We start from the raw sequence: 15277 nt of genomic DNA, 5'->3' as shown, positions 1-15277 counted from the left end.
CCGAAACGGGCCAAGTCAGCTCCACGCGCCAAATACATTACGTTACTGATTTCACCCATTCTCCAGATATTTGCTAATCATTACCTACGCTGCCATCTTTATTTTCCCCAGGGGACAAAAGCATGAAAAGGTATGCAATAGATTGACCACTACTGCTAGCAAAATGGAGAAGAAACGTAAAAAAGGAGGGAGGGGTGTCTATACAATCGAGCTCCAGACCCAACAGCTTCTTCGTTCTACTGCCCGCATTGACCGAGGCGCGATCCCCATGTACAGCCGCGATCCGTTGCTCTAGCCTCAAGCACAAAGCTACTGTCAAAGTCTGGAGAATTGCCCTTCTGGCTGCCGCTCCTTCGGCCTCCTCCGTCCGGCCTCCTCCACCCCCGCAAGCATCTCCAGGTCCCATCGGCGGCTGCCGATATTGCAGCTGTCTCCTCCCCCAGACGGCCTCCCCCAGACGGAGAGATTCAGCTCAACTCAATCCATTGCGTCGGATCCTCACAAAACACGGGGAAGAGCTGGGGAAAAGATGGGGCATCAATGATAGCTACATGCGTCATTTACCGTTATCGACATCACCAATCACCACCGCCACCATGCGCACAACCATACAGCTACATGAAGTATCTCGGGATGCTTAGCGACCATTGTTGACCCCATCTTCCATTGTTTACACCACGAATTGACTACAATAGACATCCCACCCCTTGCAATAACGCCATTCCAAGCACACTCCCCCAGCTAACAAGAAATCTACGAAATCCGCCTCGCCCAAGTAAAGACACCACCTGCCGAGCGAGCCAAGGGCGCGCGCTATCATAGCCTGTTTCCTCTCCTCTAGAACCATTCATTCGGTACCGATAGTGGAAATTGTAGTTGCTCAAATCTCTCAGATGCTTGCTTCCATCGGTTCCGCCCGAAGATGAGCTGCCGTTGCCGGCCGGAGGTCCGAATACGTTGACTGTACGACACCAGGCACGTTTTGCTGCCAATCATAATCACTTGCATGAAATTGCCTTGAGCTGAGTTTGATTTCGGGGAACAATGCTTGAACCCTTTTCGTGGAGTATCCAAATCATGATTGGTCTATTGCACATAATTTCTAGTAAGAGTCGACACGTCGACCATTCTGGGAGAAAGATGAGTACAGAGGCTCTTAGCCTTATTCACAAGATTGACTTAAGAACCATTACAACTCTCTTCGTATCTGACAGTAAACTCCGATATCTAATGGCTAGCTAGTTTCCAATACACCTAGTTAGCTATACCTCATTCTGCTAAACAGTTACAACTAACCTCCACTACACTCATCAGATAACTTACGGAATTTACAGCTCACCCAGCTCACCACTTCAAGCCAATGCCAATCAATAAGATACGCAGCTAGTGAAGAATTCGTAAAACAGACACCATAAAAGCGATAGTCTGTTCGTTACAAATAAATACCTTTCAATGATGTTAGCCTTCTACGAGACGGGGACGAGCGTATCATGCCTGAGTTGTCACATTTGACTTATAATCCAGGCTAAAATGGAAGATAATTCACCATTAAGGCGGATATGCACAATGGAACAAACATATCGACAAGTTCCTTGATAAAGTAAAGTTTCTCAAAGGCTAGCATTTCGGCAGTAGTGCATGCATTCACAGACACTTCCATCGTTGAACCTTGCACCACTTTCTTATAGATGAGCATTGAGAGATAGGATATCGGGCCTAATGTCTTGCTCGAACATTCCATGTAATCCCACGTTCTCATACTATCAGAATAATGTTTTTGAAACCCAAGTTGAAATGAGAGCTCTAGCCTGATAATGACAAGGAACACCACAGGAATCATCGAACTTCTGAGGCTTGATAGCAAGCTGATGAGTGCAGTCTGGTGAGTTTAACGGTCACATTCATCCAAAGTATCCAAAATGACAACATCGCTTTAACACAATCATCATAGTCATTTCATAAAAATACTCATAACATACTGCTAAAATACAATACACGCATCATTTTCACCATCACCTCTCACTCCCCCTAAACCTCCTATTAAACTCCTCCACAGCCACCCCAAGCATCTTATACAAGAAGCTCCTCTCACTACCTCCTCCCACGGGAATAAACGGCCCATTCGCCCCATCCCTCAGAGACAGACTGATACCCGTGCGCTCCTTTGCAATCGTCTGAACGTCCTTTAGCGGTACGTCCCACTCGCTGGTCAGTCGCCGAGATCGAATCAGCAGAATACGCGAAAATGTCACCATCACGACCATGTCTTCCTTGGGCAGTTCGAGATGCCCAATGTACTGCTCGTCAAAGTATCGCCCGTTGTCCACCTGTTTCAGCCAGTACTGTCCAAGTGCTTCTCTGGAGCTATAAGGTCTCACGACTCCATCGCTGGGTACGAAACGAGGGTGTCGTGTGCGTTCCAGTTCATTCCCATCAAATACCGTCGTGGTGTTGCGGATGCCTTCACTGACATTGCTGGCCATGTCGAGAATGCCCACTGCCGGCTTGGTTGCCAATCCCAGCACACCCTTGCCGACGCCCTTGAAGAAGCCCAAAGCACCTCCCTGCTCAGCACCTTCCAGAGGCTTGAGTGCCAACCCACCGACTCCAGATGCCACACTCGTAAACAAGCTGTTTGCGCCAGCCGCCACACCATACAATGCATGCTTCGGCCTGTTCCTTGCCCTGGTAATTCGTCGTCGGTCCTGGAACTGTTTATCCAGGGACGCTGCGGCAAGGCCCTTGCTCAAACTACCAGTAAACTTGGAGAAACTGTCGGAAAATCCAAAAACAGTCTTCTTGGCAAACGACGCAGCACCCTTTGCGATGCCCATGCCGAATTCTTCGGGCCTATCGGAAAGGATAAGACCCTGGTATGGCTCATAGAAGATGTCGTTCACTCCTGACGAGATGTTGTTGAATAAGCCTACCGGATTACCCAAGAAATCGGCAGAGCCCAGAATCTTGTGAACCTGGTACATGACTTCTTGGCTGTAGTGGTTGGAAATGTTTTGGATAAGCACCTGTGTGGACACCCGCACATTTTCTAGTATGAGTGCATTAAATCGCACCGGCGCATCGTTGACATTACCAATAGCCATCGTCATCACGTTCATGAAGAACATGAGCGGATTGTGAGTAGAAGTTTTGTCCTCAACATTGATGCGCTCGGTACGCATAAAGCTGAGATCCACTTGCATCGGTTGGATGTTCAAAACTTCAAAATAAATGTCCTGGCCAGATTCTCGCTCACTCGGCTCTGGAATGTCCAAATCTTCATCGCAAAGCTTGCCTTCTTCTTCCTCCGTACTCCAGCTGGCTCCAGGAATGTTCGAAAAGTCCAAGAGAGCAAACACAAAGTCTTCGTCGAGATCAATCGTCATTTGCTGCAGTAGAATACTTGCGTACTTGATGTAGAGCACACCGTACGAGTCGTCCTTCACTCGGCTTACCATGGCGTGCAGCGATGGATGAGCCTCAATCTCTTGTGCTTTTTGAGGCACCACGCTGGGGTATAATACCATCGGGAACAGTCCTCCATACAACTGATTATCAATCTGTATCCACTTGATGGCCAACGACACAGTCTGAACCACTGGCGAGTCTGAGAAGCGCAACTGAACATCCCTGAACGTGATATAAGCAAGCTCTTTCAGTTGAGAGTTGATAAAAGAAATGCCCACGCCAGACAGTTTAAGCTGAGCCATAAACGTCGCGCCGGTATTCTGATCTTTGACTTCAAAAGCTTCGGGTCCAGTATTCGTTCTCGACAGGGTCTTTTGTCTGTACAAACTTTGGCTTGGACGGAAGTTGCTCAAAATGAGCGTCTGCGTGGGCCCGTCTGCAGCAACATTGATATCAATGATCTTCTGAGTGCCATTCTGACTTGTAAACTTCATTGGGAACTGATTGCCAATCTCTGCCAGTTTGACGTGCCGCTCCTTGCCAGCCGTAGCAATGACCACCTCTCGGAACTTAGCCGCTGGGAAATCCCACGCATAAGGCATGATACTCCTAGGTGGCAGGCGATATCGGATAGGTTTCCAGCCGCTTCGGTCTTCTACATCGTCTTCTTCAACGTTGGGGTTTGCTTGATAAAACGTGAACTCGGTATCGCTCTCGTTTCTCATCGAAAAAGGCCAGTTCTTTGTCTCAGCACTAAAGTGCAGGAATATAGTCGAGTCTTCTAAAAGAATCTCTGTTCTAATGAGGCGTTGACGCTGGCCTGCCTTGGCAATTTTGACGTGAGTAACTCCAATGTCAGCAATATTGAAAGGAGACGTCCATTGATTATTCATTCCCGGGAAGCAGAGGCACAGCTGCTTGACCGTAGAATTTTGCATGAAGTGAAGCGGTTGCAGAGCACCAGGCGCGAGTGTCATGTAGCCCGACGAACTAGATTCTCGAATCAAAATCTCTTCATCCAGCTTGTTCTTGAGCACAAAGCGTGGCGCGAGCGTGACAACCTTTGTCATCTTGTATTTTCCTTCGCCAGATTGGATTGTTATACCCAAGTGAATTTCTTTGCTCCTGTTGGAGGAATGACAGAGTATGACTTCAGACGTGCTGCCGATCGCGTCAAAACTCTGAGGCTTGCTCCATTCAGAGTCTGCTACCTTGAGCACAGCTCGATTGCGGGTATCATCGCTACTACCAAATGAGAACATGAACGGCAGCGCTTTGGGCCGGCCATTTTCAGAGGTATCAATGAGCGGGTATTGACCAGCAGCCGATTTTGCCTGTTGGAGGAAGCTCTTTGCCCTGATTGTAAGATCCAATCCAGTCTTGTTGAGGATGACGTAGGGGCTGTATACTGTGACCTTGAAAGCGCCACCACTCTGAGGAACCTTGTGGTAGTGAAGACTCAGGTTGAGGGAAAGGCCTTGGTCGTCTTTGACTACAATGCGTGACTCTTTGCGGAAATCTTCGTTTGTACCGGAGTTGATGATAGCAAAATCGCTTGGCTTGAAGACAGTATCTTGCATGTCGATATTGAGCAGAAGAAGATGAGAGAGCTCGACAACGTGGACAGGGCTAACGCCACCCTTGCGAAGGAAATTCGACCAATCCTTCTTTGTGTTTTTGTCGTAGATTCTATATTTGAAGTCATATGGCAAAAGATTCTCGAGAGTAACGGGTGCAGACAGCTTAATCTTCATGTACGGGTACGATCTAGATGGAAGAAACGTCAGTAACAGCTTACCTAGTTAGTAGATAAGAAATAAGAAGTCCAAGCTTACCCAGTATTGGGATTCGACCTATCAAACGACGCGTGCGCTTGGAAGTAGAACGGATCACCACTTTCACCCTTGCAGACCAGCTGCCTCGTCGGGCGCTTCAGCAAATCCTGCCACCAGAGCTGCTCCGCGCTCCACTGATATCCGAATCCACTGTCCGGTCTCACGAGAACCCTCTTCTCATACACGGCTCCAACAGGAGCAGGTCGTGAATCGCCAGGAGCAATCTTTTCAATCTTGAGAAGGTGACCATCTTGAGCGTCATAAATACCGAGTTCCACAGGAATCTGGGTAGCGTTCTCGACGACGAGCGGGGATCGAAGCGTGACATATTTGACATTGTCGGCTCCTAGATTAACTTCCACACAAAGCTTATGCAAGACATTGTCGGTCTTGGGACGTAGGCTGTATAAAAATTCACCCTCGCGGTTGAGGCAAACATTCTTGATAAGGTCGAACCCGCTTGCTTCAAGGTGAATGCCAACATCGTTTTGATGTGACTCTGCAAGAATATTCTCTCGCATCTTCTCCCAATTTTCAAAACTCCACGGGGCTTCTTGGCCATCTTCGAGCTGCAGTGTAATAGGCTCAGAGCTTATAGGACTCTTGGAGTGGATAACAGCATTGAAGCCCGTGTAGTTTCTGATTTTGTATGGGGCTTCAACGCCTCGAGGCTTGTCAAGGACATTCTCGGATCCTGTCAAGAAGTCAAATGACTTGGAAGCCAATGCAATTGTTGCTGTTGTAACTGTGACATCAAACGTCTTCTTTGACACGACGTCGACGGAGAGAAGTCCACTGACGGAATCCTTTGCCACTCCAAGGCCAACTTGCCATGGCTCTAAAAGAGGCTCCCAGCTTGATTTTGCGAAATTGTACACGTTGGAGTACATGTCAATGGCAGCTTCAGCCTTGAGATTTGACGACCAGTTTTCGGCGACCGAAGTGAACTTCTGAATTCCAATATCAAGGATAGGAAGTTCGTGGAGATCGCCAATTAGCACGATTCGAATACCATCAATAGTAGCAGACAGATTTTCATTCTTCGGGGGAGAGTACGGCTTCTGAGCTACCGCTCTCGTAGCCGCCGAAGTGGAGGCTGTCTTTATGGTATTACTCTTTGCCGTTGAGGCATCACCGCGCTTGTATTTGGCTTTGGACCGCAGTTGCTTGGCCTTCTGATCGGCAGCTGACTCTTTTGGTTCCTTGGAGTCACTCCCAGATAGTTCTCCTGCCCTTCCCACAATCTGGAGCGCAAGTAGGATATCTCTCAAGGAGAGTCTTAGGATAAGTGGCTCAATTTCAATATGGATGTCTGTCGAGTTCGCATCCGGAGAATCCATGCCCAATTGGACTGAGAAATCATCAACAATCCTCAAGCGAGAAGTCTCAAACCTATCCATCCGGCACAAAAACATGCCAATTTCGGAAATCTGGAAAGTAAGGGCATGCTGCTTTGAGAGAAGGACTTGGCGAATTCCAAGAACAATCGCTTCCGAGTTGGAGCTCAAGGGATTAGCGATTAAGATGACTTGAGCATCTACAAGATTGACTCGGAAGGCGATGTTCATCGGAGTTTGAGTATTCTGCTGCGCTTCTTCTCCTGGAGACATGCTAGGTCGTGGGGAACTGATCGACGGTCGCTGCGAGAATGTGACCTGCATCGACTCCGTATCAGATTCCTCAGGAGAGCTCAGAATACTTTCAGTTTCCACCAGACTTGGTTCCTCTGGCGTCGTCAATCCTTCGGTAGCGAATTTCTGAAGGGCAAAGAGATAATCAAGGGCAAAAATGACGCGAGGGCTGTCAATGGTGGCTATCGCAATGATATTACGCTCTTGCCCACCAGATATTGTCACGCTGGCCATCAACTGTTGCGCCTCTTTATTGGAAGACGTCATGATTCGGCGGAACTTGTTCGTATCCCTAGGACGACTGTCGTAGATTGTGAAAGAGCGGATAAGGAGCTCAGCTTCGATTGAGCCATCAGACATCATTCTTGTCTTGACTCGAGTTTCGTCAAGAGAGAAGCGTGAAAGGCTGCAGGCGGCTACATCTTTGACTGGCCCTTCGTCCGGAGCCATGATGATTTCAAGGCCTATGGTGTTCGCATTGAATACAAAATCCAGCTTGGTCCACACGCTAGAAGCTGAACCCAGCTCAGGACTAAGATCAACTAGCGGTTGCTCATTCGTAGACTGATCGTCATCAGCTGGCGAGGCTTTAGCGCGCTCCAGAGTCTGGTTGTCAACAAGTCGTTCGGCCTCCACGTTGGCATCGCCGTCCCCAGCAAAAGCAGCGGGGACGGCCCTTGAAATCTCCATCAAGAATTTGAGTTGGTGCTGGTTTATCTGGAGCTTGATGTCAGATACTGTTCCTTCGATTTCAGTATCTGGCCGTTTCACGCCACTGGTATGTTCAGCGTGGGTGATGTTAAACCCAAGGTCGACGTGGTCAATCATCTCCAACTCCTCAGATTTGCCATCAGCATAATGGAAGATTGAAGTAAGGCGAATGTTCCTGATTCCTGTAGAAATCTTCATGGCCACATTGGCGTTGCTGCTGTCATCAAGAGGGACGAACTTATTTTGCGCATAAATTTCTCCTAGGTAAGCCGTGACGAGATCACGCTGGGGGCGACCAGGAATGACGGCGCGCGGAAAGACGACAATCGGCGTGTTAACCACAACATCAAACTTAATTTTGCTTGGGCTTTGCTGTATCTGGTTGGCTCTATTCATGGCAACTTGGCGTGCAGCATTGTACAGTGCCTGCATCTTCCCAAACTTGACCAAGAAGTCGATAATCTTGCGGAAAGGCTCCTCTACAAAATTGACCTTGACGGAGCCCGCACGCAGGAAGATTGAGCTGTCATATCCAGGGTACGCTTGGGGATTTTGAGAATCAAAAGTCTCGTATCGGAAATCAGCAAGGTCATCCCCCTGAATAGTAACGAGCTTTCGGAGATGAGAATCCTCTGAAACACCCAGATTGACGTCGTCGATGAGGGAGAGGTCGCCCAATTTGGCCGAGATTCGCATCGTCTGACCTCGAAGGAAGATACCGGCATCAGCGTGGTTGAAAGAAAGGGTTGCCAACTTGATACCATCGTTATTCAAGATAAGTCGTATACTCTTCAGCTCCACCTTGACGCGGATCGAGCTCGTAGCGTTCACATTCTGTACCGGCTCTTCAATAACGACGGGTCCTACAGCTAGGTCGTCTTCGGTATTGCCAATTTGAGCAGGAGCAGCCTGGCTCGCCTGTCCGTCGCCATTGTTGCTTGTAAATGTGACGAGAATAAAGTCCAGCAGGGTGAGGAGAGTCTTCCGGGTGACTACCAGGTTTATGGTAGATATGGTTGTGGTAATGTTTGTTTCTACACCCTCATACACAGGCATGAATTCTGGGGATAGGCGATTGACTCGCACAAATTTTACATGAACAAGGCTTCGCCCAGCTTGAAGATCCTCTCGGTCGCCAGAAGACACGATAGATTTGAATTCAGCCGGCGGGTTATCGACAAAATCGTCCACTGTTACCGACCCAAGGGAAACTTCCGCTGCCATGTCATAGGGCCTGGTGTAGAAGGATAGATCAAAGCGTTCCGCCACTAATTCCACAAGCAGAGCATCGGGGTTCGCTCTGTTTGGATCGCTTCGATAAAGCGAGCCCTTTAGAGTGTCTACTTTGAAGTTGAACTCGAAGCTCCGCTGCTGCATCTTGAACTGCTCGCTATGACTCCCGTCTTCAGCATCTTCGAAGTCGTCGTCGTCATCGTCATCAATATCCTCCAAGATGACTGCCGTAGATGACTGCAGGAATGGGAATGCAGATTGTCGGCGGTTACGCATCGACCTGAGCGCCGATCGGCTAGAAGCACTGCTGCCCAGCCGTGGTCGTGAAGACCGTGAGGACGGTGGTCTTCCAGGAGTAGGTGCAACGGTTTGTTCCGTCTCCTTGCCGAATTTTGGTATTGCAACGTCGATAATCTGCATCAAGTTCTTGTACTTGGTATCAGAGACCGTGGCATGCAACATGGGCAGATGGCCAGAGACTTTCAGCTTGGTGAGGTTAGGTGCCTTGGGTAAAATTGACATTGCCACCACAAAATCGACATTGATCTCTTCCACTACATGTAGAGGAGATCCACCAGATTTACTGGTCAATTGAGACTTGGCTTCTTCAATGGAGGGCCCGATGAGGACTTGAGTTGAAGTAAATTTGACGATGAATCTGTCATACATGGCAGATTCAAGGCGCTTAAAGTCCTCTTCGTTGTACGACTGGCGCTGTTTGGCTTGGATCTCTTTTAATGTCTCTTCGTCGACCAGCTGGCTGTTGACGTGCATGTGACCTGCGTCTACAACAAGACACGTCGAGCGCTCGGTAGTGATGCTAACTGGAATGATGATGAGCGGTGCCTGTAGATCCAGCTCGGCGTTGATAGTTTTGTGCTCCTCCAGTGCAAACTCCAGGCCTACTCGCGTTTGTTCACGGAGGCCTTCAACCGTAGCACCGGCAGTCTCCATCAAAGCAGCAATAGACTCCATGTGCCTCTCCGGAGGCCGGAAAAAGTCAACAACCCCCACAACGAAATTGGGGTTCCAGACAACTTCGAGAGGCTTCAGCTTGCCTACAATCGCGATGTCACCTTCCCGCTCCAGAGGGTTCTGTTCAATCTCAAACTCGAAAAACGGTTCCTCGTCAGTAGTTTCTAGTTCCTCAAGCGAGATGACCTTGCGCTGTTGGGCGTCTTTGACTCGAACAATTTCTGGGTAAAGACTGTCGGGAGTTGTGCCATCATTGACGCGTAGGCCGCCCAGACTGATACTAGCTAGGACTGAGTCTTTTCTTTGCAGAGCCTTGGCTTTGAATACGTCAAAGTGCAAGCTGAGAAGATCCATGGTATTGTGGTGAGGACTCTTTTTTAGCGTAAAGCTGCCGGTTCTGAGTGATGCCTCAATGCACATGTTAACGGCTTCACGTGGGACATCAACTTCTTCGGCGAGGGCAGTCTTCTCATCCCAGTCGATCATTTCGTACAGCTCTTTACGCTGCTCTTCCGTCATCTGCGTGTTCTCCTCGTTTTGTTCAATGGTCCCCGTTGGCTTGGAGCCCCACATCCAGGCAACCCAACCTTGCTGCTGTGGTTGCTGAGGTTGCTTGCTCAGGGCAGCTGCATTCTCTTTCTTTAGCTGGTTGCGGGCTAACGAGCGCCAGAATCTAAGGTCTTCATAGCTAAGCTTCGTTTCAAGCTTATCAAAAGTCTCCGTTTCTTCGGCTTCGAAAGCAAGTCCTTGCTTCTTCTTCTTGAATAGCTCGATATACCGTTTACGATCATCGCGGCGCTCTCTGAAGTAATCCCAAGACCACTTACGGTTCCTCTCATGAATCTTACCCAAGATGGCATTTCCTGCAAATAGCAGCCAAGCTCGGGGATCCTCCTTTGGAGTGACGCCCTTTGGTTTCAGTGCTTTATATTCCTGGTGGCGAATGAAGTAGTGGAATAGGTCCACCATCATCAATGAATCCCGGTACTGGTCGTCGTCTAATACAACACCAATCTCGTCGAACAAGAGGGTGGCTTTGAACTTGGGCGCTTCGATAGCTCCAGATTTATCCAGCTCGATCTTTGCTTGTCCGCTGACAGGCTTCAAAATGAACTGATTGCTCGAGTCGACGACGTGGACCTTGGCAAGCGTACTCTTAAACTTGCTGACCATGTCCTCGTGAGATATTGGGTCGCGGCCATTGGTGAAGAGCTCTGAGTCGGTGTTCCAGTACACGGCCAAAGAATCCAGCGTTGCGAGCTTGTGTGTCGTTTTTGTCGAGTCTTGGATGAAGGACGGCGTCCAGTGGCCATCGGCGCTGACAGCGCTAAACTGTTCAAGCGTGACACCGAGGGCGAATGGGTGGCCAGGCGCAGAGATGGAGTCTTCGTATCGAATGTGAATGTTCTTGACTGTAATCTGCAAATTGTCCGTGATCTTGGTGGCCAAGCTCTGCGCAAAGCTCTGGTTCTTCTTCTGCTCTTCTTGGCTCATGCCAGCCTTGCTGCGCTCTTTCAGCAGCTCGGCGTTCTCCAGCTTCTCCATCTTGAGCCTCTGTTTCCTCCGCTGCTCCTCATCCTCGTCATATTCGGCCTCCTCTTTGGGACTCGCCAGCAAGTATACGTCTTCGATAAAGACTTTGACCGGAGCGCCCCGAATGTTGGACCAGGGAATGTAGAGGGTCAGCTCGCCCAGATGCCCCTCGATGACGTTGATGGGCAACTTGAGCTGATCAAGGGCTTCTCGACGGAGCTCGAGGTTTCGCAGCTTGACGTCGCCGGACCAGATGCCAACCTTGAGCTGTGTGGGATCGAAGTTCTTGACGTACATGCCCAGGAAGCGGTTGAGCAAGCCGGCGACGAGTCCTTCCAACATCTTGCCGGTGTTTTATGCCGTAACCCGGGCCGGGGATACGAGCGTTGGAGAGAGTTTGTCGGTCGAGGGCCTATGGGAAGGACATTGGCGGTGGGGGGGGGAGGAGGCTCTGCACAGAGTGCTCGCCGGTCGATTGAGTCGTTCGCGGCCGCGATCTGGTGCCTGTGAGCTGCTGCTTTGTGAGTTCCCGAGTCACAGCGAGAGAGGCAGAGGGAGAAGCAAACAATTGTAGAATCCGCTTCAAAGTGGGGAGATTGGGCGCGAAGCGAAGTGATTTCGTAGGCGTCGGCTGTAGGCAGAGCGGAGTGCGTTCATGCGTCGCAGCCTGACAGGAGGGGCAGAGGCACAAAGAAAACAGACGAGTCGCAAAGAATCAGGCCTGAGGTGTGCGAGGCGGTGCGAGTGCAGTGCGGTAGGTAGCAGATCTGGATGAAGGACTGAGAGACCAGAAAAATTGTCTTGAGTGTAGTTCCAGTGTTGGTGTTTGGGCCACGAGTACAGATCGACGACGTCAATCGATCGATGGCAGGAACTCCATCAGGTATCTCACGAGAGGGACGTGTTGTAGCGCAGCTCCAGCGCGCTCCAGGTCGCTCGCGGGCAGCTGCAGCGCCGTCGGGTACCTGCTACAGGCGGTACAGCCCGCTGGGTCCTCCTGGATATAGCGACACGCCCCCTGTCGTCCAGTGTCCATGATGGATGGCGATGACGTAAGGGCTGCCCCGCCAGTTCGACGCCGGCCAATTGCTATTAAGGCGTCGAGTTCAGTGTTGGTGTGATTGACGTGGACATGAACACCTGGGAAGGCCTCTTAATGGAGGGAATTAATTAAACCATCAATGCGAAACAAGTAACCAGACTCTGTACATACAAACATAAATTTCGCGACCACATGCATGCCGTAAACTGGTGGAGTGCTGGTACCTCGTACTGGCTCCGAGATTTCGACAGCTCCCTCGTGCCTTATTGGGCTTATTTCCTGTTTTGGCCAACAACCTGCCTCGCCACGAGAAGGCCTCTACTAAAGCCGAGTTAAATATCAATTGAGATTGCAGTGCAAACTTCGAATGCCGTAGACCCGGACGAGCTTGATAATCTTGATAAATCAAGGAACCTTTTCAGCAGGGTTTCACTTATTTCCATCATCTCTATCTCGGCATATCGCAAGTGCCGGACGCAACAGCATCAGCAAAAAATCCAGAAACCCCATAGGGAACTGTTTGCTACAGCAGCTTCAAAAGCACCGCCACAACCTCCATAAAGCTAAAAACAAAGTCTCCTTCATTCAAACGTCCTTCTCCATTTTATCACACTTATAGCCATTCAAATCCGACCTTTCGGCAGCCTCTCCCGTTTTTCCCGCCGTCATACCCCAGTGCATGTGGCCATTACGTCACGACCACCATCCCAGCAATGTCATCATAGCATCACTGCTTTCCATTTCGCGCTGATCGGATTCTTGTTTAACCTATCGTATTTATTTCCTATCAAGTAATTGCGATTCAATTCTGATCGCAGCTGAACTTTTAAATAAAAGGGACAATCAAGATAATAAACCCAAATAGTATGGTCCAGAAGAGCTGAGACAAGCCCACTTACACTTATCCATCTCCTGCTGCATGTAGATTCTCCCCGCGATACGTCCATTTTTGTATATTTCCTTTGTTCGATTCGAATGAACATTTCCTTTTTCAGATAACCACTTCAAAACGCCTCCAAAGCCATGTTCAGAGCTTCACCATTGCTGCGATCCCCGGGGCGGATACTCGGCGCAAAACTCGCTTCTCCAAGACCATCGTCAATCGCACAACGGCGTCCGTTATACAACACAATCCGTCTTTCCAGCTCTTCCGACGACCCTCCAAAGCCTCCCCCCAAGAAACTTGAGTCGAGCGAGCATGTTTCCACCACCAGCAGCGTCCGGAGCGTCTTTGAACCCGATGAGAGAAAGAAAGATGCCGTAGAAGTAAACGCGGGTCTCAAGCACGATATTGTACGAAATGCTCAAGCTACTGCTTCACGTAACATTTAAAAATTAACAAGTGTTCTTTTCTTAGGACATGGTCAAAGATACGTTCCGTCTGGATACGGTCCCCCGAGAATCTCACATTCTTGGTCTATCAGGAACAGTTCCTTATCTCGCCACCTCTCTCTCGACCGTCTTCCTAGCTTGGAATCTCAACAAGGACGTCCCAAGTGGCAACCGAATTCTCGACCACATTCTTCTAGAACACGACACGGCAAAATATCTGCTTGATTTCATCGAGCCTCTGCAGCTCGGATACGGCGCCGTAATCATCTCGTTCCTCGGAGCCATTCACTGGGTACGCCCTTCCACCTGCTTTTACCACCTGGAAGCCCGAAATAGCTGACATTTTTTATTACATAGGGTCTCGAATACGCAGAAAAGAAGCCACAGCATGACCGCACTCGTTTCCGCTACGGAATGGGTCTCGGCGCTTCCATCCTCGCCTGGCCCACGCTCATGATGCCCCTCGAATACGCCCTGACGGCCCAATTCGGCGCCTTTGTCGCCCTCTACTACGCCGATTCCCGCGCCGCAAAGCGCGGATGGGCACCCCCGTGGTACGGAAAATACCGCTTCCTCCTCACGGCCATGGTCGGCCTCTCCATCTTCGTCTCGCTCGTCGGCCGCGCCAAGATTTCTAAGCGTGGAGAGCTCGACCAGAAAAGTACAAAGGCGCGGTTGGAGGACCCGGGCCTTGCCGACAAGGACACAGACTGGGCCAAATTGGAGAGGGAAGAGATAGAGAAGAATAGAAAGGAAAAGGCCAAGAAGGCTAGAGAAGAGGGACAGGCTGAAAAGAAGAAGAAGCAGGAAGATGTGAAGGGTAAACAAGATAAACAGGGCGATGATGGTAAAGACAAGAAGAAAGATGAAAAATACGACGGAGAAGATGACCAGGGGAAGAACGACGATGACAATGAGAAAAACGACAATGATAAGGAGAAGAAGGACGATGACAATGAGAAAAACGATGATGATAAGGAGAAAAACGACGAGAAGAAGGACGAGAAGAAGGACGAGAAGAAAGATGACAAGGATCAAAAGGACAACAAGGATGAAAGTAATGAGAAGGATGAAAGTGATGAGAAGGATGAAGGCGATGAGAAAAACAAGAGTGAAGACAGAAACGACGACACCGACAGCAACCAACAAGACGAAGCCAAGGACGACAAGTCCAAGGATGACGACAAGTCCAAAGACAACAACAAGAGCAAGGGCGACGACAAGAGCAAAGACAAGTCTGAGAAAGACAGCAAGAAGAAGAAATAAACCACCAGAAACAACCAACTTTCAGATTATTCTTGATGCATTCATAGCCAATTAGCTTCATTGCAGCAGTTTAATAAACTACCTAATTTCAGTTCGTCTTCCTGCCTTTTCATACAATCTTGACACCAGCCAACAAAGCAGTTTCACCTTATCCCGCCCACACATACATATTAATGCGGAAAGGACAAAAAAAAACTCGTAAATTAAAATGCACCACAGCCGTTCAAGTTTGGCATAATAAAAGGCCCCTTTGGTTGCTGCTCAGGCAGCATCATCCATACCTTTCAACCTTCAATCCTATATGTGTCTTCCTC

The 15277-nt window shown here is 49.3% G+C and overlaps 2 protein-coding genes across 2 annotated transcripts; one reads left to right on the top strand and one right to left on the bottom strand.

The window, feature by feature from the left end:
* Positions 1 to 2012: 2012 nt before the first annotated feature.
* On the bottom strand, positions 2013 to 11665 carry TGAM01_v204595 (hypothetical protein; the record flags this gene model as incomplete). The annotated part of the gene is made up of 2 exons (XM_024549459.1): positions 2013 to 5172; positions 5241 to 11665. 2 exons carry the CDS (start codon positions 11663 to 11665, stop codon positions 2013 to 2015), a joined length of 9585 nt encoding a protein of 3194 aa, XP_024405799.1.
* A 1723-nt stretch (positions 11666 to 13388) lies between these two features.
* Positions 13389 to 14963, top strand: TGAM01_v204594 (hypothetical protein; the record flags this gene model as incomplete). The annotated part of the gene is made up of 3 exons (XM_018804507.1): positions 13389 to 13658; positions 13723 to 13989; positions 14055 to 14963. The coding sequence occupies 3 exons, from the start codon at positions 13389 to 13391 to the stop codon at positions 14961 to 14963; spliced, it is 1446 nt and encodes a 481-aa protein (XP_018662320.1).
* Between the last annotated feature and the right edge of the window lie 314 nt (positions 14964 to 15277).

The sequence above is a fragment of the Trichoderma gamsii genome (genome assembly GCF_001481775.2).
Source record: "Trichoderma gamsii strain T6085 chromosome Unknown Scaffold_13.2, whole genome shotgun sequence".
Taxonomy (NCBI): domain Eukaryota; kingdom Fungi; phylum Ascomycota; class Sordariomycetes; order Hypocreales; family Hypocreaceae; genus Trichoderma; species Trichoderma gamsii.
Note: the sequence above shows the minus strand (reverse complement) of the source record. Positions and strands in the feature narration are given on the sequence as shown.